The following is a 20,518-nucleotide window of genomic DNA, read 5'->3' as shown; positions in this document are numbered from 1 at the left end:
TGTTGAGAGGAGCGGCTCACACAACTTACTTCCGAGCTCTATTTTCATTTTGTTGAAATAAAAAGACAAAACAAAAGAAAAGAAAACTGTAAAATATTCCAGAACAGAGTAACACAGTGTGGTGTTCAGTTGTGCACAGGGGGCTCGATTCATTAGCTGAGAGATCCTGTTAAGCTCTGTAGGATCTTGGCATGGTGATCAAAGAAAAACACGGTTCGCTTATGGTATCATCCTTCATTGCTGAGACTCCCCCCTCTGACCGCCCCTGAAATACAGCGCTTCCTCCAGAACGAGGTTCAGAAGGAAGACCCTCTAGGAAGTCATCACGGCCTCTTTGATACATGATGTCCAAGTAAACTGTAGGAACCGTTTTGACCTAATATGAATGTCATGGGGTTAAAAGGACAGTGTTCTACATAGTAGGATGATTATAATGTTGGTGGTGTTTTTTGGACGGCGTCCATCTCTTCCGAGTTGGGGCTTCTTAGAAGCCTGGTTTTCTGACAGGTGGGTCATCCGAAACTCAGTGTTAGAGAAATTATGTGTATTGAATTTCTCGGCTCTGAGACAAGTTCATGTCGACTGCTGAATCTACGGTTGAGATAGAAGAGTGATGAGCTTTAAGGTTAAAGTTGATACCAGAAAAAGTATTCAAAGGTATTTAGGAACAGAATGCTTCAAGGCATTGAGTGATGATCTAAAAAGACAGATCCATTAGTGAAACAGATGACACAAGCCTGGAGAAGCAGGCATCCACCAGAGACGAGGGAGGCCACGTGTCAGGGAGAGAGGCTGTGAAGTTTGGAAAAGAGGGGAGTCCAGACAGAGCTCTGGAAAAGCTCTCAGGTCAAATGGGAGGATGGGAGAGGCCAGGGAGAGAGCTCTATCAAATGAGTTTGTAACTTCTCCCTCAAGCAGCAAGGTCTGATTTCACCCGATGCCATTTCACCGAGGCTGATGGTCTCACTGTGTCTGAATGGGAGGCAATGGGAGCCTTGCCCTTAAGAATCGAGCCCTGTGTGCTTTCCTGTATCACTAACTTAAAATGAGAGATTATGCACGATTAGAATCATCTAGCCAAACCCAGCCCATATAAATTTCCAATTGTATTTTTTTTACAAAGTACCCCTCCCACCTCAAAGGAAATCTAACCCCAAGACTATATCATAAAAACAATTCAGAACATTTGAGCTGCTCGAAGCTCATCTACTTTAGAAGTTCATGTTGCTACCGAAGAAACAGACTGAGAAATGCCAAAGAAGCAGAAGAATTCATGAGGGGTTTCCTCTGTTACTCTATCCTGAAGCAGCATTGGGAAGACCCACATAAAGACCCCTCTTAAAATCGGGTCAGGCCACCTTCCAGCAATCTAACAATTGCTTAGGGACAATGTGTCAACTTTGCTTCCCCAAATATTTTTTCCTAGCATACTATAAAAATTTTCAAACCTAGAGCAAAGTTGAAAAAAAACTTACAGCGACCATCCCTAAGCTGTCTGTCCCCTGAGGTTTCAGCATGAATGCATTTCACAATAAAAATATAAATGTATAAATACCCACCATTCACATGTGGCTACAAAATTACTACAGAAACTACCAAAGCATTTTTTCCCAGTGTTTTTGTTAGATATAAAAACTCACCAATGGCATCAAAGGCCAATTTCATTTCATTATCTATTTAATAGGTACATCATTCTGATAGAAAGGGTTATAAATACGATCCCGGAGGACATGAGGTATGTGGCTGCTTGACCCATAGACTGACCGCACCTGCCCACACCAACAAAGGTAAGTTTTCTTTTTAATATACTTGAGCGGTATAGGTTAGTGGCAAAACATTAAAAGTACAAAGAATGCTTTCCCAGTATATACACATTATACTGTGTATACTTCTTCTACGAATGTTAGGTTCCTATATGGTTGTGGGTGTGTAGGAATGCCCTCTGTGCCAGGAGGGCTATGTCTGGTGACCCTGGAGGGAGAGGCCTGTCCTCAGAAGTGAAGGCCCAGCATCCCTTAGGGGACTCGCTCTCTGAGATCTAAACTTGAAGGAATAAAGATGTGGAGGCTCCATAGGGTGGGTATTTGGTTATAAAGGTGGCCATGAGCTTCAGCAAAGCAGCTCCCTGTGTGAGCCAGATCTCCTACGTGTTCCTCTGTGTTTCGCTTTTATAATTTCCCACCCTTTGAAAGAGTGTTACCTTAAGATTCTAGCCTTTCCTTACAAGGGACAGAAAGCACAGTTGTGGGCCCAGTGTGAAGTCACAGAACTAAAGGTGAAATGATGTCACTTTGGTGCTGGTAGTGGCAAGATCATGACTGAATAGCTCTGAGTGGCCAGGAGGGCTGGCCACTCTACCATCCATGCAGAATCTCCCTCTCTTGTAGATCTCAGGGTGCCTGGATTTGATTCTCATTAAGGCAGGCAGCAATTTCTAGACGCAGTCCACATTTCCAGCGATAGTTATTCAAAAAACATAGTCAGAGGGAGAGGTCAAAGGGTAGCATTTGAATGCTTAGTGATTTCCCATAGAATGTGAAGTGTGATACAGTACCTATGAACTACCTAAATATACAAAATAAAAACTCCAGCTTCAGAGCTTTTCCGGTCTGCTGTGCTAGGCAGCTCTGAGAAGACCCACCTTACTGTGTAATCCAGACACCTAGCGTTTACCCACCTTTCTGTGATTGCCCTGGTAGGCTGCATGAGAAAAGCCACGTTTCTGACCCACGCATGTGACTGAGCTGCTCTTCCCCATACAGAAATGCCACTGAGTTAAGAGCAAGGCTGCACAGCCTCGAGACTGATGCCCACATGAATGTACTTACGGTAAGGATGCTGCCAGCCTGGGGGAGAAAGAGCTGGTGGCTTTCAAGTCATTATTGATACTTACTACATAGACATTTGTCTTTTCAAAGTCTATGATAGTTATATATAGCATAGAAACAAGATAACATGAAAGAACTTAAGCATATGGAATAATGGTGGCCTCCGTTAGGTCAGAATCATTGTAAAAGGCACTATAAAATCTATAATGAACATACAGCAAATAGAAAATCCCCTATGTCCTGAGTAAAGACTAGTTTAAAAATGCAAGTATTAAATCAAGTGTAGGTACTGCCTTCATAGAAAGATGTTGGCAGCCCGTTTAAAAAAAAACCCAGAGCGATCATAAAATATTAAATGTTTTTCAAGATTTTGCAGTCAATACAAACGAAACATCTGAGGGCAAGCCATAGGAATAAATAAGTTATATTAAGATATACAATTGCAACTGAAAATAAGGTTTCTAAAGAGAGAAACTGAGAAGACATTTTAATTAATATATTAAATGACTCTGCTCCCAATAACGGATGATTTTGAGTCCAAAAAAGAGCTGACAATTTTCTCAGCATTTCATTTATGGAATTATTAAATTGCCAAATAATGTCTTCTGGGAACACACATGACAGTGTTTTCTTTTTTCCCCCTCTCACAAAAGAAGAATAACCAAGTATGGGAAATTAAGACCCAGAGTTACAAAAAGCAGGATGACAATGAATGAAAAATGGTACTTACTGATGAATAGCTTGCAAGAATTTTCGTTGATGTTTTCTTACTTTTGCATGATCTATCTTTTTTACTAGCTTTGTATTTTTGTAAATTAGCCATGTTTCCCTGAGTACATTGGCAGCTGCGTTTTTCACCTGTTAAGAAAACAAACAAACAAAGCAGTTGATAAATTCCCAGAGCAGAATCCTTTGCAAACATGGCCAGGGGTCCTATTCTTTTTTTTTTTTTTTTAATATATATTTTTTAAGTTTTTATTTATTTTTGAGACAGAGAGAGACAGAGCATGAGCAGGGGAGGGGCAGAGAAAGAGGGAGACACAGAATCTGAAGCAAGCTCCAGGCTCTGAGCTGTCAGCACAGAGCCTGATGCGGGGCTTGAACTCACAGACTGTGAGATCATGACCGGAGCTGAAGTTGGATGCTTAACTGACTGAGCCCCCCAGGCGCCCCCCAGGGGTCCTATTCTTAATCCCAAAGATCACGGTAAGTTCTAGGTCTGTTTAGTAACTACTTCTCAAAAGAGTATTTTTCTTGAATCTGTGCATTTTAAAAGGTACCTCTATCTGTCTGGGCACAACATTTAGGTTGAAATATTAGGGAGGTACTGATCTCTTTCTGGGCTAACTTCTACCCATCAGGAACATTTTCATCCAAACAGTTCTTTTAAAAAGCAAGAGGTGGTTGTAACCTGTCTGGCAACATTGCAGGGGGCGGTCAGGGGGAGGTTAGAAGAGGTGCTGAATTCTGCACCTTGTATTCCATTTGTTTTCCCCATGTTCTTCATTTCCCTGGAGAGAGGCAAAATGCCAGAAGGCCAAGGTGAATCTTGTCTTTTGCAAGCTTGCTTGGCATTTTTGGCTGTGAACTACAGGAAGGGCATGTTTCCACTGCTCAATGTCCAAGCAGACCTATTCTTCTGCCCTTTCCGAGTGACTCAGCAAACTGTTAGCATGCTTTAATGAGCTGACAGTCTATGTTGTCATGATTTTGTGGGTTAATTTGAGTACACTGCATTTCAAACGGATGGGACAAACCTAAACGATACAAGTGTTTTAATGACACGGCTGAGACCTACTGTGGTTGATGGAAGGTATGAATACTTCCTAGTAATATTCAAGCACTTACTTTTGTGATTAGCTCTTCGTCAATTTCTGGACATTGATAAAGGCCCAGCCACGGACAAGTTCGTCCTTCCTTGCTCACGCTACAGGTTCTGATGACCCAGAGCTTCCCCTTAAGCTTGTTGTTAATGACTTACTCTAAGAAATTGATCCATTGAATTCTTTTGAGTGACGGATAAAGGCTGTTTCACAAAGAGCAGGCTGCTGGGGGGTTGGGTGGAGGAAGACCACTTTTTAAGAAAGGCACTGTGGTAGGGAAGAGAGAGCCACGAACTGGACTTGAGAAAGGGTTCTAAGTTCTTGACTTTGGACTAACCAAGTGAAGTCAAGGGGATGAGCTAACCCTTGCAGGACTTTAGTTTTAGAAGAGTAGAGAGAATTATCACTCACGTCTGTTTCAGGCCTTAGATTTTCAATAAGGAAGAGTCTTAAAATTACATGACAACTATGATCCCAAGGAGGTATCTGTATCTTTTGACTTTGAGCACTGAAAGCATCAGGTTTGGTAGCTGACGGTGAATCTTTTTCACGCTGCTGAAAAGGTTTCTTTTTGAGGGAAATTGCTAGAACCCATTTGAAGAAAACGACGCTCTCCTAAAACTGCTTTTAGCACTGACTTTGGTCTATAATGCACTTTCTCTGGATATTCATCAGAGCCTGCACAGAGAGCATGCATTCTGAGACCAGTGGAAAAATGAAACGTCAGGTGCTGAGCACCAGCAGAGCATCTGAGAAACAGCACCACTATCCGCAGTGAAGTTCAAAGGTGTTCCAGTTAAATTCTTTCCTCTTCATTCTCATGGAAACACATTTCTCTTCTTTACAGGGGTAGGGAATGCTTTTCCATTTGGTCCTCATGTTCTTTTCAGAGGTAAGGATGCTATATAAGTGGCTAACGGTTGAGGACATTGCTTTTATTTTTTATTCATTTTTTAAATGAAAGTTTGTTTGTTTGTTTATTGAGAGAGAGAGAGAGAGAGAGAGAGAGAGAGAGAGAATCCCAAGCAGGTTCTATACTGTCAGTACAGAGCCCAACATGGGGCTTATACTCACAAACCATGAGATCATGACCTGAGCTGAAATCAAGATTGGAGCACTCAACTGACTTGAGCCCCCCAGGCACCCTGAGGACCTTGCTTTTAAAGGGAGAGGGGTGGGAAGTTACTGGCCAACACTGACTTGGGTTGGAATAGGGTCCTTCCACACTAGGAAGCAGAAGGGCCAGTTAAGCGAGGTCTCAGCTCTCTGAACAGCTTTATCACCTGGAAGAAGGCAAGGGGGCTGGGTGGCCGCCCCCTCCCTGATTTTATCAGCTCAAGACACAGAGGAGGAAGCTAGAAAACTTGGTAAAAACAGGTGGGACCATAACACAGCAGTTGAACATAGTAACGTTTGCAAGAGAACAAAACAATTGATTTCACTTTGGATTCCCATCTGCACACAGCAAACGCCAAATGACCCAAGTCCTTAAATCTTGAACAAGGCGATTCATTGCTTGTCATCAGTGTATTTTATATGATTTTTTTTCCTCTTTGGGATGGCAGGGGAATGGCTGAAGGGGAGTAGGGAACCTCAATTTCTGAATTCATGGGGGTGAGTGAAACCCCCAAGTTCTTTGTTGCAGGGTTCACATGCACAAAATGCTCATTGTAGTTGACAGGCTAAAAATGAACATGATTCCTCGTCTGAAAATGAAATCCCTACAGCTGCTTTTAAAAACTGTGAAACACAGGCATTTATGTTGAAACATTTCCCTTTCTAACTCTCTAATAGGTGGTGAAACCCAGGAAGAAAACTCTGGAAGCATCCCATCTGCTGCTTTTTCAAAGTAGCGGTCACAAGACATGTGTCCAAAAGTAGAAATATGTGCTCTCTGCTTACTGGTCACATGTGTCTGGAATATGTTTTTCTGGTCTGTCTTTGGGTTGGAAGGGACAGGGTGGAAAGCACCTCAGTGTTTCACAAGCTCAAACAATGGGGAACTATCTGTTACATGACCATGACAGAAAACTTATAGGGGAAACTGGAGAAGAAAAGTTGACTTGGAGGGAAAGTTTCCTCTGCTTATGTACTTAAGAATGCTGCCGTGACGTCTAACAGTGTAAACCTAGAGCTCTGTCCTGCCCTTCAAGGGCATTTATAGACTCTCAGAGGACAGGGGTATTGTCACTAACCTTTGTGTCTCCCTAGCTCAGGGCTTTGGACATAGGTTGCGCTAAGTATTTGGTACCATAGTGTATACATTGTATCATAAGAACTCCTTTTTTTTTTTTTTTTTTTTTTAGTGTTTTTATTATTTATTTTTGAGAGAGAGAGAGAGAGAGTGCATGAGCAGGGGAGGGCAGAGAGAGAGGGAGACACAGAATCTGAAGCAGGGCCCAGGCTCTGAGCTGTCAGCACAGAGCCTGATGCAGGGTTTGAACCCATGTACCGTGAGATCATAACCTGAGTTGAAGGCAATCACTCAAACGACTGAGCCACCCAGGCACCCTGCATCATAAATTCTAATCATGAGCCACAGATACATATTTATTGACCACAGGACCTTCTTTTTAAAAAAAAAAAAATTAATGTTTACTTATTTTTGAGAGACATCATGAGGGGCAGAGAGAGAGGGGGAGACACAGAATCTGAAACAGGCTCCAGGCTCTGAGCTGTCAGCACAGAGCGTGATGCAGGGCCTGAACTCGTGAGATTATGACCTGAGCCAAAGTCAGACGCCCAATCGACTGAGCTACCCAGGTGCCCCAACCAAAGGACCCTCTTGATAAGAAGGGTATACAGGTTACAGAAGAGACGTAAGATCTAACTACGTCTTCCCTAATTTCCATTTACTAATTCAAATTTATGAAGTGTCTACCATCTGCTAGAGCCCATGATGGTTGTTAAGCGGGATCACAGATCTAGCCCTCAAAAATTAGTAGCTGTAGTGATTCTTGTGCCAATTAATGAGCCAACAACTCTGTGCAATACTTTCCTAATGTCAAGAAACAAGGAGAGTGAGGGGAAGGTTCTTTCTTAGCAGGAAACTTCTCCCCTCCCATCATCCCTTTCTCCACAGCCAGGGAAAAAAGGAAAACATGAACATTTGCTCTGCCTGACTCATGCTCCATTGCAATTAAAATCTTTCATCAGAAACATTTTGAAAGGCATAATAATAATCAGTTATGTTGAGAAAACAAAAGCCCTAAAAGCAATAATACTATTAAAGATAACAGTACTTACCCAGATGCCTTAAAACCACCTTTGCAGTTAAAAAAGTCATGAAATGTTCTATCGCTGACGTTTACAGGTAGTGATGAAATATTAAAGCCAGAGGTCGTAAGGTAAAATATATTTTTAAGTGTAATAATACTTGATAAACCACAAAAGCACTTAAAAGCTGACTGACTTTTCACTGAAACTTTGCCTTGCTCAAACCTATACAGCTACACATTAGAGCACTGTTTTAAAGAGTACTTTGTTTATAGTTTTCCTTTGCTTTTGACTCTTCTGATTGTTATTTAATTGATTTTTTGTTTGTTTGGTCCAGTTTCCCCTTGCCTCTCCCTTCAGAGACTTATTTTGGTGCAATGCTCCCATTCTTATCAGATTTAAGAGAAGGGACATAACCTCTGACTTAAGAAGCAAGAGTTTTCCACCTCTCGTTCTTGTAACTGTGGTAAAATGGGTAAAATGTTGCTTCACAGGCTGTGGGCAATGCCTCCAGGCTGCCGGGGACAAACACAGACAACACTTCTAAACCTGGACACTAGGACCACATGCCGCCCAGGCCCTCTTGAGAGCAGATACCTGGGGCTGGGTGAGTGCTATAGCTTTGGAACAGGGCAAGGTCAAGCGATCCAGTCACTTTGCTTTCTTACCCATGGGGCTGTGTCTCCAAGCACCATGTAAAAGCTCCAGAGACTCAATCCTCCAGAATTTCTGTTCGCTTGTTAAGAGATACGTAGGACAAAAAATTATATAACTGCATAATGGTGTTCTTATTATGGATCTTATTGAGAATTCTTAACAGGATTGGAAACACCCACAGTGGACATTAATATGTATAATTATCCTTTGTGGTACATCTAGCTACTTTAAAAATTACGTCTGGGCTCTCAGAATTGCTTGTTTTCAAGTTTCCTTCCAAAATGAAAGTGTGCAGAGGGCCAAACTCCAGGATTTCTTCTTGGTTCAGATGCGACTGAGGAGTAATAATATTTCCAAAAGATATAGCACAGTATCTATGCTATAAGGGTGATAAATTGCAAATCTATTAAGTTGCTGGTCCCATCTTACTAAAAGCCCAGTGACAGGTTATTGTCCTTAGGCTAATGATTTAATTTTGAAATCAGATTATTCTGGGTACGTGGCCACTTCTGAATTGTAGAGTGGCATGTTAAACTTTTGGAATTGCATAGAACAATCTCCCTTAATAGACTGTGCAAGGCATAATGTGCTGAACTTTCACACATGGTATTTCATGTGGCTGATGTTGTCCAACAGAGAAACGATTTCTATGTGAAATTGTTCCTCTGAAAACTTGTGCACAGTGAATAATTTTTCATGGAAACTGTTCAGTTCAGTTACGAAACACAATGGGAGGCTTGGAAAGTTACATTTCTTCCCAGAAGCATAATCAATTGTTTAACACTCACACTGCTTTTTTTTTTTTTTACAGTCATGTTCAGATTTCAGAATGTCTATCATCATTACCTCTGTTGACCATGAGAAAAAAAGGATTTCTTCTGCCGCACTGCTTCAGGGGATAGTGGTAGTTTTCTCCAGCGGTAAGGAGCACCCTTGACCTTGTATTTTTAAGCTTCATCTTGGTAACTATGTATGGTGTTTAGGTGCTTGTTTACTCTCTTCTCTCTTATGTCCCAGAATCATTCATGAATGATCATTCAGATTTTAGAACTCTTTTGAAATTGTAGTTGACATACAACATGACGTTAGTTGCATGTGTACAACATAGTGACTTGACAGTTCTACATGTTACAACATGCTCAGCCTAAGTACAGTTACATCTTTACATCACTGTACAAAGTTGTTCCAAGAATACGGAATCTACTCCTGATGCTGTACTGTTCCTCCCTGTGACTTGATTATTTTATAACTGGAAGTTGGTATGTCTTAATCCCCTTCAACTGTTTTGCCCATCCCATACCCTACACCTCTCTGGCAACCATCAGTTGGTTCTGGGTATTTAAAAGCTTGGTTTTTTTAGTCTGTGTCTTTTTTTTTTTTTTTTTACTTTGTTTATTCATTTGTTTCTTAACTTCTACATATGAGTGAAATCATATGGAATATGTATTTGTCTGACTTATTTCACTTAGCATTATACTCTCTGGCTTCATCCATATCGTTGCAAATGGCAACATTTCACTCTTTTTATGGTTGAGTAATATTCCATTGTGTGTATCTGTATCGCATCTTCTTTATCCATTCATCCATTGATTGAAACTTACATTGCTTCCATATCTTAACTATTTTAAATAATGCAATAAATATAGGGGTTTATATACCCTTTCTAATTAGTGTTTTACTCTTCAATACCCAGAGCTGGGTTGTATAGTATTTCTATTTTTAATTTTTTTTTTAGGAATGACTATATTGTTTTTCATAGTGGCTGCACCAGTTTACATTCCCACCAACAGTGCACAAGGGTTCCCTTTTCTCCACATCTTTGCCAACACTTGTTATATATTGTCTTTCTGATACTGTTTTGATTTGGATTTCCCTAATGCGGAATGTTGAGCATCTTTTCAAGTGCTTGTTGGTTATCTGTATGTCTTCTTTGGAAAATTTCTGTTCAGGTTCTCTATCCATTTTTTAAAAAATGCTTATTTATTTTGAGAGAGAGAGAGAGAGCAGAGAGAGTGCATGCGCATGAGTAAGGGAGGGGGAGGGGTGGGGTGGGGTGGGGGAGAGATTCCCAAGCAGACTCTGCACTATCAGTGCAGAAGCCGATGTGGGACTTGAACTCACAAACTGTGAGATCATGACCTAAACCAAAATTAAGAGTTGGAAGCTTAACTGACTGAGCCACCCAGACACCCCTCTCTATCCATTGTTTAATTGGGTTATTTGTTCTTTTTGATGTTGAGTTGTAGGAGTTCTTTAAATATCTTGAATATTAACCCCGTATTGATATATCTATCATTTGCAAATGTATTCTCCCATTCAGTAAGTAGATTGCCTTTTTATTTTGTTGGTGGATGATCCTTTTAATGTATTGTTGAATGTGGTTTGCTCATATTTTGCTGAGGACTTTTATATCTATGTTCATCAGGAATATTTGTCTGTAGTTTTCTATTTTTTGTAGTGTCTTTAGTTTTGGAATCAGGGTAGTGATGGCCTCGTAGAATGAATGTGGAAGCATTCTTTCATCTTCTAACTTTTTGGGATAGTGTGAGAAGGAGAAGTGTTAGGTCTTCTTTAAATGTTTGGTAGAATTCACCTGTGAAGCCATTTGGTCTTGGACATTTGTTGGCAGTTTATTATTAGTAGTAGTTGGCATGGGTTTGGTATGGGATGAGTTTTATTACTAGGAATTGGTGTGTTCAGATTTTCTACTTTCTGATTCAGTCTTGGAAGACGGTATGTTTCTAAGAATTTATCCATTTCTTCTAGATTGTCCAATTTGTTGGCATATAATTTTTTGTAGTAGTCTCTCATAATCCTTTTCATTTCTATGGTGTTAATTATTTCTCCTCTTTCATTTCTGATTTTATATACTTGAGTCCTTGCTCTTTTTTTTTTTTTTTTCATGAAGACTCTGGCTAAAAGCTTATCAATTTTTTTTACCTTTTCAGTGAATCAGCTCTTAGTTTCATTGATCCTTTCTGTTCTTTTTTAGTCTCTATTTATTTTGGCTCTGATTTTTATTATTTCTTTCCCTCTACTAACTTTGGGCATAATTTATTCTTTTTTCTAGTTTATTTAAATGTAAGTTTCAATTATGTATTTATTATTTTTCTTGTTTCTTGAAGTAGGCCTGTATTGTTATGAATTGCCCTCTAAGAAATGCTTTTGCTGCATCCCTAATGCTTTGGACTATTGTATTTCCATTGTCATTTGTCTAAAGGTATTTTTTTTTTAATTTCCCCTTTGATTTCTTCATAGATCCACTGGTTATTTAGCAGCATGTTGTATAGCCTCCATGTATTTTTTCCAGCTTTTTTCTTGTAACTGATTTCTAGTTTCATAGCGTTGTGGCTGGAAAAGGTGCTTGATATGATTTCAATCTTCTTAAATTTATTGAGCCTTGTTTTGTGGCCTAATATGTGATCTTTCCTGGAGAATGTTCCATACACACTTGAGAAGAACATGTATTCTTGCTGTTTTGGGATGGAATGTTGTGTATATACCTGTTAAGTCCATTTGGTCTAATGTGTGTTCAAAGCCACTGTTTCCTGGTTGATTCTGTTTGGAATGATCTATCCATTGATGTAAGTAAAGTGTTAAAGTCTCCTACTATTATTATATTACAGTCAATTTTTCTTTTTTTGTCTGTTAATATTTGCTTATGTATTTAGGTTGGGTATATAGATATTTACAATTGTTATATCCTGACTGTTGGCCTGATCCCTTTATCATTATGTGGCACCTTTCTTGGTCTCTGGTTACAATCTTGGTTTAAAGTCTATTTTGCCTGAGATAAGTATTGCTACTCCAGATTTTTTTCACCTTCCATTGGCATACAATATCTTTTTCTATTCCTTCACTCTCAGTTTGTATGTGTCCCTGTGTCTGAAGTGAGTCTCTTGTAGGCAGCACAGAGATGGGTCCTATTTTCCTATCTATTTAGTCACCTTGTGTCTTTTGACTGGATCATTTAGTCCACTTTCATTTGAAGTAACTGTTGACAGGTATGTACTTATTGCCATTTTGTTGTTTTCTGGTTGTTTCTGTAGTTTTTCTGTTTCTTTCTTCTCTTGATCTCTCCTGGTTTGATAACTTTCTGTAGTTTTGTGTTAGGATTCTGTTTCTTTTGTGTAAACTTATTACTTACTGGTGTTGGCCTGTGGTTACAACAAAGTGCATATATAATATCCAATGTGTATAACAGTCTATATTAAGTTGAGGGTTGCTGAAGTTCGCAGACATTCTAAAAGCACTACCTTTCTATTTGCCACTCATGTTCTATGTGTATGACATCATATTTTACATCTTTTGTGTATCCCTTAACTAATTTTTGTATAATGTAACTGATTTTACTACTTTTGCCTTTTCCCCTTCGTACTAGCTTTGTAAGTGACTGATGCACTACCTTTACTTCAGATATGCTTTTGCCAGTGAAATTTTTCCTTTCATAATTTTGTTAAGACCCTTCTTTCCCACTTAAAGAAGTCCCTTTAACATTTCTTTTAAGGATGATTGAGTGGTAATGAACTCCTTTAGCTTTTGTTTGTCTGGGAAACTCTTTATGTCTCCTTCAATTCTGTATAATAAACTAGCTGTGTACAATATTCTTGATTGTAGGTTTTTTTCCCTTCAGCAATTTTAATAGATCACATGCCACTCCCTTCTCACCTGCAGAGTCTGCTAAAAACTCAGCTGATAGCTTTACGGAGTTTCCCTTGCAACATAACTAGTTGCTTTTCTCTCATTACTTTTAAGATTCTCTGTTTAACTTTTGCCATTTTAATTGTTTTGTGTTGCAGTATGGATGTCTTTGATTAAATTTTTTTTTTTTAACATTTATTTATTTTTGAGACAGAGAGAGACAGAGCATGAACAGGGGAGGGTCAGAGAGAGGGAGACACAGAATCTGAAACAGGCTCCAGGCTCTGAGCTGTCAGCACAGAGCCCGACGCGGGGCTCGAACTCACGGACCGTGAGATCATGACCTGAGCTGAAGTCGGCCGCTTAACCGACTGAGCCACCCAGGCGCCCCGCAGTATGGATGTCTTTGGATTCATCTTGTGTGGGGTTCTCTGTGCTTCCTGGACCTCTTTCTTTTGGAACATATTCCTCTGTGCCTTCATTTTGTCTCACTCTCCATGTTTGTTACAATGTATTAGGTAGATCAGCTAAGTCTCCTGGTCTTAGAAGTCAGGTGTCCTGTGGGGCCCACTTGTGCAGTCCACCCTGGTCAGCAGAACCAGGTACTTCAGGGGTGTCTGCTGTGTGGGTTGCATGTGCCCTCCTGTTGTGCCTGGGCTGGACTGCTCTGGGCCTACTGGCAGGTGAGGCTGGTCCCCCTCCCTGGGGCAGTAGTTGGTTCAGGGCAATGCTCACCAGGTGTGGTGGGGTGAACAGTGCTAGCAAGGACGATGGAGAGTACCAAAATTGGCTCCTACAAAGTCTGGCCAACCCAGGCTGCAGGAGAGGAAAAAAAAAAAAAAAGTATCCACCAGCACTTCTATTCCTGGACAAGTTCCTACCCATTCTTGCCTCTCCAGCACATACCCTAAAATTATTCAATAAATTTCCTTCATGTATAATCTAGGTGCTTTCCAGTCTGTTGTCTGTGCTGGGTCTTGGATTGAGAGGGACTGAGAGATACAGTGCACTGGCCCTTTAAGAGCAGAGTCTCAGAGGCCTGTAGGCCCCCATGTCTTTCAGAGGTAAGCCCTGTCAACTTTTGAATTCTGAACGTATGGGGACTCACCTTTCTGTTGAAGGTCCCCAGTAACAGGGGATGCCCCATTATGTGATGTTTGCTGCTTTTGTGCCTTAGGTAGGATCCCTGTACCTGTGACCTCCGTCCATCCTATGGGTCGCCATGCAGGCAATTTGGTTCTTAGGTCCATCTTCGCTGCTTCTCCATGTACCTTTTTCTTTTAAGTCTTCAGTTGTAGAAGATATGTTCTGTTAGTGTTTAGGTCGTTTTCAGAGTCAGTTGCATTATCTGTAGTTGTAGCCTTGGTATATCCATAGGAAGAGGTGAGCTCAGGACCCTACTATTCTAGTATTTTAGAATTTTTATTTAAAAACTTAAAAGTAGGGTCATTTAGAAATTCCATAAATAACCAAATGGAATCAAGTTCCAAGTAAATGGTACTCATTAAGTTGAAGAGGACTATAAAAGGACTATTAGTTTCATATATTGTATTGACTATAATAATGAAATGGGTATCATAAATGAGAAATTGATGTTTGGTTCTAATGACGTTTTAACATTTGTACCTGCACTTAATGACATTTTGCCTATAAAAATCAAGCTGTCAGCAAGACTTCTTGGAGTGCCTTGGTCCGAAGTAATACTGCAAAGTAGCTAAACTTTTAAGGAGGCATAATAAAATAAGAGAATTAATAAAGCATCATGGAGAATGTGAATTTTGAATTTACAATAATACTTCTTATGAAAAAGCTTTCTATAAACAGATTCCCTATAGATAATGAGTCAAGCTAAAGTATACAAGAACTTGTAACAGAAGAGCTGTAAGATCGGAAAACATGATCCACTTGGGGAAATGAGTCCCAATCATAAAAACGAATGGAAGTCATCTAGATCCACAGTCCTCCAAAAGGGGCCAAGAATGGGCTTGGGGGGTGGGGGGTCATAAGCAACATAAGCAAGAACACAAGCCAATTTTTCTGCCCCAAGTACAGGAAACAAAAAAACATTTCTTATATCTGATTTGCTGAAGGAAGAGTACCAGAAAAGCTTACAATTTCCTGAGTCCTGGAGTTTGGTATTTCAGTTCTATATCCTCAGCAGTTAACACAGAACTCCAACAATATTAGGTGAACTGCAACTCTAATAGGTATGCTATATATTTTGTTAAATAATTACATTTTATTCCCAGGAAGATTATGATAAATTCAGTATATATGAAGAATATCCACTATGAGGACTGTCCCAGGCTCCAAATCCTTGGGGAATAACAAACCAAAGCAGCAGTTCTCACTGTGGGCAATTTTGTCCCAGCCATGTCTAGAGACATTTTTTTGGTTGTCACAAATCAGAGAAAATGCTACTGGCATCTACCAAGGATTCTGCTAACCAGTCAACAATGCACAAGGACATCTGCACAACAGAGAACTATCCAGTCCCAAAGGTCAATGGTGCTGAAGCTGAGTGATCTTGAGCTAAACTAATTAAATTATAAAACCAACCTGGAATGGCTCCCAACTGAATCTGGGAGACCTGTACAAATCTCACAGATTTTAACATCATAGTCTGTTCAGTAAGTAGGATATGGAATATTGATGTCCCAAAGTAAATCTAAAGAAATGGCATCTTACCTTCTTAAGATAAAACTAAGTACCTGCTTAGGAAATGCGGGGAAATCTGCCTCAATGTGCTAACTTGGTTCTTCTAATTTGTGATCCTGTCCCAGCTTTTGGTGTTGTTGCTGAAAAGATTTACATGCAGGTGTATGGGCTATATGGTGTTTTAATGGAATTTTCTACCTCAGTGTGGCATTCAGTTAATTCTTATGAAATTTATAAGGTATGATCTTCATGATAAAATTGTTTGGATTACACAGGGGACTTTTTGGGAAGAGTTCTTTTGATAAAGTAAAGTTCTTTTGACTCTCAATACGAACCGTACAGTATGAAATGCATCCAAAATCCACAAAACATCTGTTACGATTTTGGATTATATGTGGACTAATAGCTCTGAATTTATGGCTCTCCTTGTGCTTTTCTGTAACATTCACCAATGTTCATGAGTTTGGAGAGCGAATTCCGGAGTTGAGAGAAAGCTGTGCAGAGTAGAAGACATTCTAAAGGGGCACCTCCAGGCCAAAAGCATGATATCTGCAATCGAGTGGCTGAGATCACCTAGACTATATGTGGACCTTCCAAATGCAATAAAGTCTCACAATAGTGTCTGGTGGTAAGACTTAGAAAATAACAAGGCAACTGGAATCCATGCTTACATTTTGTAAATACTGTCCTTATATATAAATAGGCACATTGAAATGACAGAGCTATTAGGAAGTATTTACCAACTGAACCATGATTACTTTTATGTATGCAACCAAAATCAAAAGTGAGTAAAAACAGGGGTCCCTAGGTGGCTCAGTCGGTTGAGCGTCCGACCTCAGCTCAGGTCATGATCTTGCTGCTTGTGGGTTCGAGTCCCACATCAGGCTCTGTGTTGACAACTCAGAACCTGGAACCTGCTTCAGCTTCTGTGTCTCCCTTTCTCTCTGCCCCTCCCCCCCCTTCTCAAAAATAAATAAACATTAAAAAAAAATTTTTTTTAAGTGCGTAAAACCACTGAAAATTGGAACTCTCCTTGAACCAGCCATGGATTCTTTTATGGGTAAAGTTACCAAATGACAATGTGTTTTGTTATTTGGATGACAGCCCGATTGGATTCTCCTTTGAGTTATGTTAGCAACACGACACTGCTAAAAAAGGATTTTTAGCTTTATTTCTGACCTTGTATTTTGGTCTCTCAAGTGACTAGGAAGAGAGGCTAAACATTTGGCGGGAGTGGGAGAAGAAGATTTTTCCTCTTGGATATAGTGACGTTGAGCAAGCTACCTAACCGCTCTGTGTCTTGGCCTCCACATTTGTAAAATGGGCAGAATGCTAGTGCCTCTCTCAGAAAGTTGTCTGCGTATGACACCAGTTTACACAGGTGACATACTGGGAGCCAAACCTCGTACAGAGAGAGTGTCAACACCGTGATTCCCATTGTCTGCCATATTTTCCCAGTGGGCTCTGCTGCCCTTCATCTCTTGCACAGCCTTTATATCGCAGAAAGGGCCTGTCTCTGCTCCTACCTTGGAGTCCTACAAGTCACTGGTGGTCTCTTATTGTCCCTGCACACCCAGTCTTTAGACCAGAGACTGGCTCACAGAAGCTCAGTAAAACATTGTTACATCACTCTAGATGACACTCTAAATTTCTAGATAACATTGACAGCCTGCCCCTTCCTATTCAGTCTAATATCACTCCCTTCTTGTATCCTGCAAACTGAAATGTTAAGTGTGCCTCTTTGTTTATACTGACATGGTCTAGGTTTATCCTTGAGTAAATACCAAGGTTGTCCAATTATTTCCTAGCTGACGTAAAGTTAGGACTGGCCTATTCTCAAAATGTGGGGGGAAAAATGGAACAGATTCCAAGAAGGCCTTAACTTTAAACCAGGTTGTTTCAGCTTGAGAGGTCAAAACAGAAATCGATTGTCCACCCCTGCAATGGAAAGCACACGAAAATCTTCCCTCTGAAGATCCATGGTGTGGTAACTCACCCTTTTAGTCAGCTGAGTATCCATCATGAAATTGTGCACGTGTTTTTCTGCTTTGGTAAGTTCTAGCTTCCTTGCCACGACAGCTACCACCAGGGCTGTGCAACCAGCACCCTGAAAATCAGAAGAGAAGAGAACCCCAACAAGTTATGATTTTTGGTCTCAGCCACAGTAAAAAATGTTTTTCACCAAGTACATAAGAAGCTGGAGATTAAAAAAAAAAAAAAAGTAGCATTCAGTGGCTTTAATAATTATGACCAAAAATGCATGGTCAACAAACACAAGTAGCATGCCCGGAGATTGGGATTCAAAACCTTAGTTCATGTATTTTAAGATCTCAAGCATAATATGTGAATCAAACATATTTTAATACTAAGAAATAAATGGCAAAGGGGCAACTTGCTGAAATTGCAGACATTTGTTAAAAAACAGAGCAAGTCTGTCTGGAAATATAACAGGAACAAGTAATAGATGAGCAAATTAGCATAAATGCATGGAGTAGAAATAACAATTATTCTCTAAAAAAATAACACTGCATAATCTTCTCTCAAGATAAGACCAGAGGTCTTCCGCCCAATTGACTGTGATGTACCAGGAATGAAAAGAGAGAGCTGCATTATCTCGGTGTATGCACAACTTCAAGATCATGGGAGGATCTCTGTGATTTGAACCTGGACAATGGAGACATAGAAAGTGTTGAAGATAAGGCATAGTTGTCCTGTTCAGATGCTTACCAATACTAAGAAAGGCATGGGTTACCTTTATTTTGCAAAAGATCAGCAGCGCTGTGTTTTGAGTGATAGGCCCCTGTGCAGGTCTCTTGGGAAGAGATGTGAGACACTGTGTGGTACCCCAGGGATTAGAGTTTCCTGCTCCATGATCACGGGCATGAGGTGTGAGGACTTCTTGGTTGTAAGAGCAGTGATTACATACAGGGCCAGGAGGCAGGGCTGGGGCACCTCTTGGGGGGTGGGGGGCGGGAGGCAGTCTAGGCAAAGTCATGCTGTTGCTGCCACCTCATGGGTCCTGGGCACAACTGACTTACCAGGAGAGAAGGGGGAGCTACTGAGGAGCTGTCACAGCCTGAAGAGCTCCTGACAGGCCTGTGAAAGGGAAGTCCAGCCCTCCAGAAGGAATCACTCCCCTGAGAGGGCCACAGGGCAGTAGATATTGCCCAACTGTCTCAGTGGACACAGAGCAACGAAGGCAGGGTCCATGCAGGAGCCCAGTGAAGTGGGACGCCCAACAGCATGATGTTACAATTGTGGATCTTTCAACAGACTTGAATCCTCTTCAACTAGTTTTTTTAAGTGTATTTATTTATTTTGAGTGGGAGAGAGAATCTCAAGCAGGCTCCACACTGCCAGCGCAGAGCCCGACATGGGGTTCCATCTCACCGTGAGATCATGAACTGAGCTGAGATCAAGCGTCAGATGCCTAACCGACTGAGTCACCCCTGAACTAGTTTTTAATAGCATCGCCTTTATGTTCGCAAAAATGGTAACATGCTCACTGGCTAGTTAGCCAGGAGAGTCTCAAGTTCCCATAAGGTAACCTGGCTTTCCTTATGACAAATAGGTCTGAAAATCACTCATTATGAAAGTAACTCTGCATCTTCATATAAGGTAGTCTTCATCTTCAGGATCTAATATTGAGGAGTGGTAGTTGCTCCTAGCATGCCCGTGTCCGTAATATGTTATGGCTGTATTAAAATTTTATTTCTGCGATGCTTAAAGACAACGTAATATTTAAATAAGCAAGTCAGAAAATTATATGCCTAATTTGCTCCTAATTTTATTTTTTAGAAAGGACCCACAGTTGGGAACAAATTTAAGGAGGCGAGCAACCTGTACTCTGAAAACTGTAAGACACTGATGAAAGAAACTGAAAAGGACACAAATCCATGGAAAGATATAACAGGCTCATGAATGGGAAGAATTAACAATCTACAGATTTATTGCAATCCCTATTAAAATTCCAATGGTATTTGTCACAGAACTAGGACAAATGAGCCCCAAATTTGTACAGAACCACAGAGAACACAGCTGGGGGTAGCATGCTCCCTGATCTCAATCTACACTGGAAAGCTATGGTAATCAAAACAGTACGGTACTAGCACAAAAACAGACACATACATCAATGGAACGGGATAGACAGCCCAGAAATAAGCCCATGCTTATATGGTCAATTTACATCAAAGGGGACAAGAATAAAAAACTGGGGAAAAGACAGTCTTTTCAATAAATGGTGTTGGGAAAACTGGACCACTTTCTTATACCATACACAGAAATAAACTGCAAATGAATTAAAGATCTACCTGTTAGACCTGAAACCATAAAAGTCCTAGGAGAAAACATAGGCAGTAAACTCTTGGCCATCACTCTGAGGAGTAAATTTTAGATTTGTTTCTTCAGGCATGGGCAACAAAAGCAAAAAATAAAAGGACAATATCAAACTAAAAAGCTTTTGCACAGTGAAGGAAATCATCAACAAAACAAAAAGGCAACATACCTACCTAACAGAGAAGATATCTGCAAATGATAGGTATTCAGATAAGGGGTTAATATCCAAAATATATAAAGAACTCCTACAACTCTCTCAATAGCCAGAAAAATCAAATAACTTGATCAAAAATGGGGAGAGAACCCAAACAGACATTTCTCCTAGGAAGACATCCAGATGGCCAATAGACACATGAAAAG

At 40.3% G+C, this 20,518-nt stretch overlaps 1 protein-coding gene across 2 annotated transcripts in view; it reads right to left on the bottom strand.

Moving 5' to 3' along the window:
- Positions 1–20,518, bottom strand: part of KCNN2 (potassium calcium-activated channel subfamily N member 2) — a 471,433-nt gene that overhangs the window by 6,198 nt on the left and 444,717 nt on the right. The window contains exons 8-10 of one of the 2 annotated variants that reach the window (XM_045486026.1): positions 17,820–17,930; positions 3,559–3,686; positions 30–38 (exon numbers count right to left, since the gene is read on the bottom strand). In XM_045486026.1, coding sequence (XP_045341982.1) covers positions 30–38; positions 3,559–3,686; positions 17,820–17,930 — 248 coding nt within the window. The remainder of the gene's footprint in view (positions 1–29; positions 39–3,558; positions 3,687–17,819; positions 17,931–20,518) is intronic. The other variant, XM_045486031.1, reaches the window with a different exon arrangement.

This window comes from Leopardus geoffroyi, chromosome A1, assembly GCF_018350155.1.
Source record: "Leopardus geoffroyi isolate Oge1 chromosome A1, O.geoffroyi_Oge1_pat1.0, whole genome shotgun sequence".
Taxonomy (NCBI): Eukaryota; Metazoa; Chordata; class Mammalia; order Carnivora; family Felidae; genus Leopardus; species Leopardus geoffroyi.
Note: the sequence above shows the minus strand (reverse complement) of the source record. Positions and strands in the feature narration are given on the sequence as shown.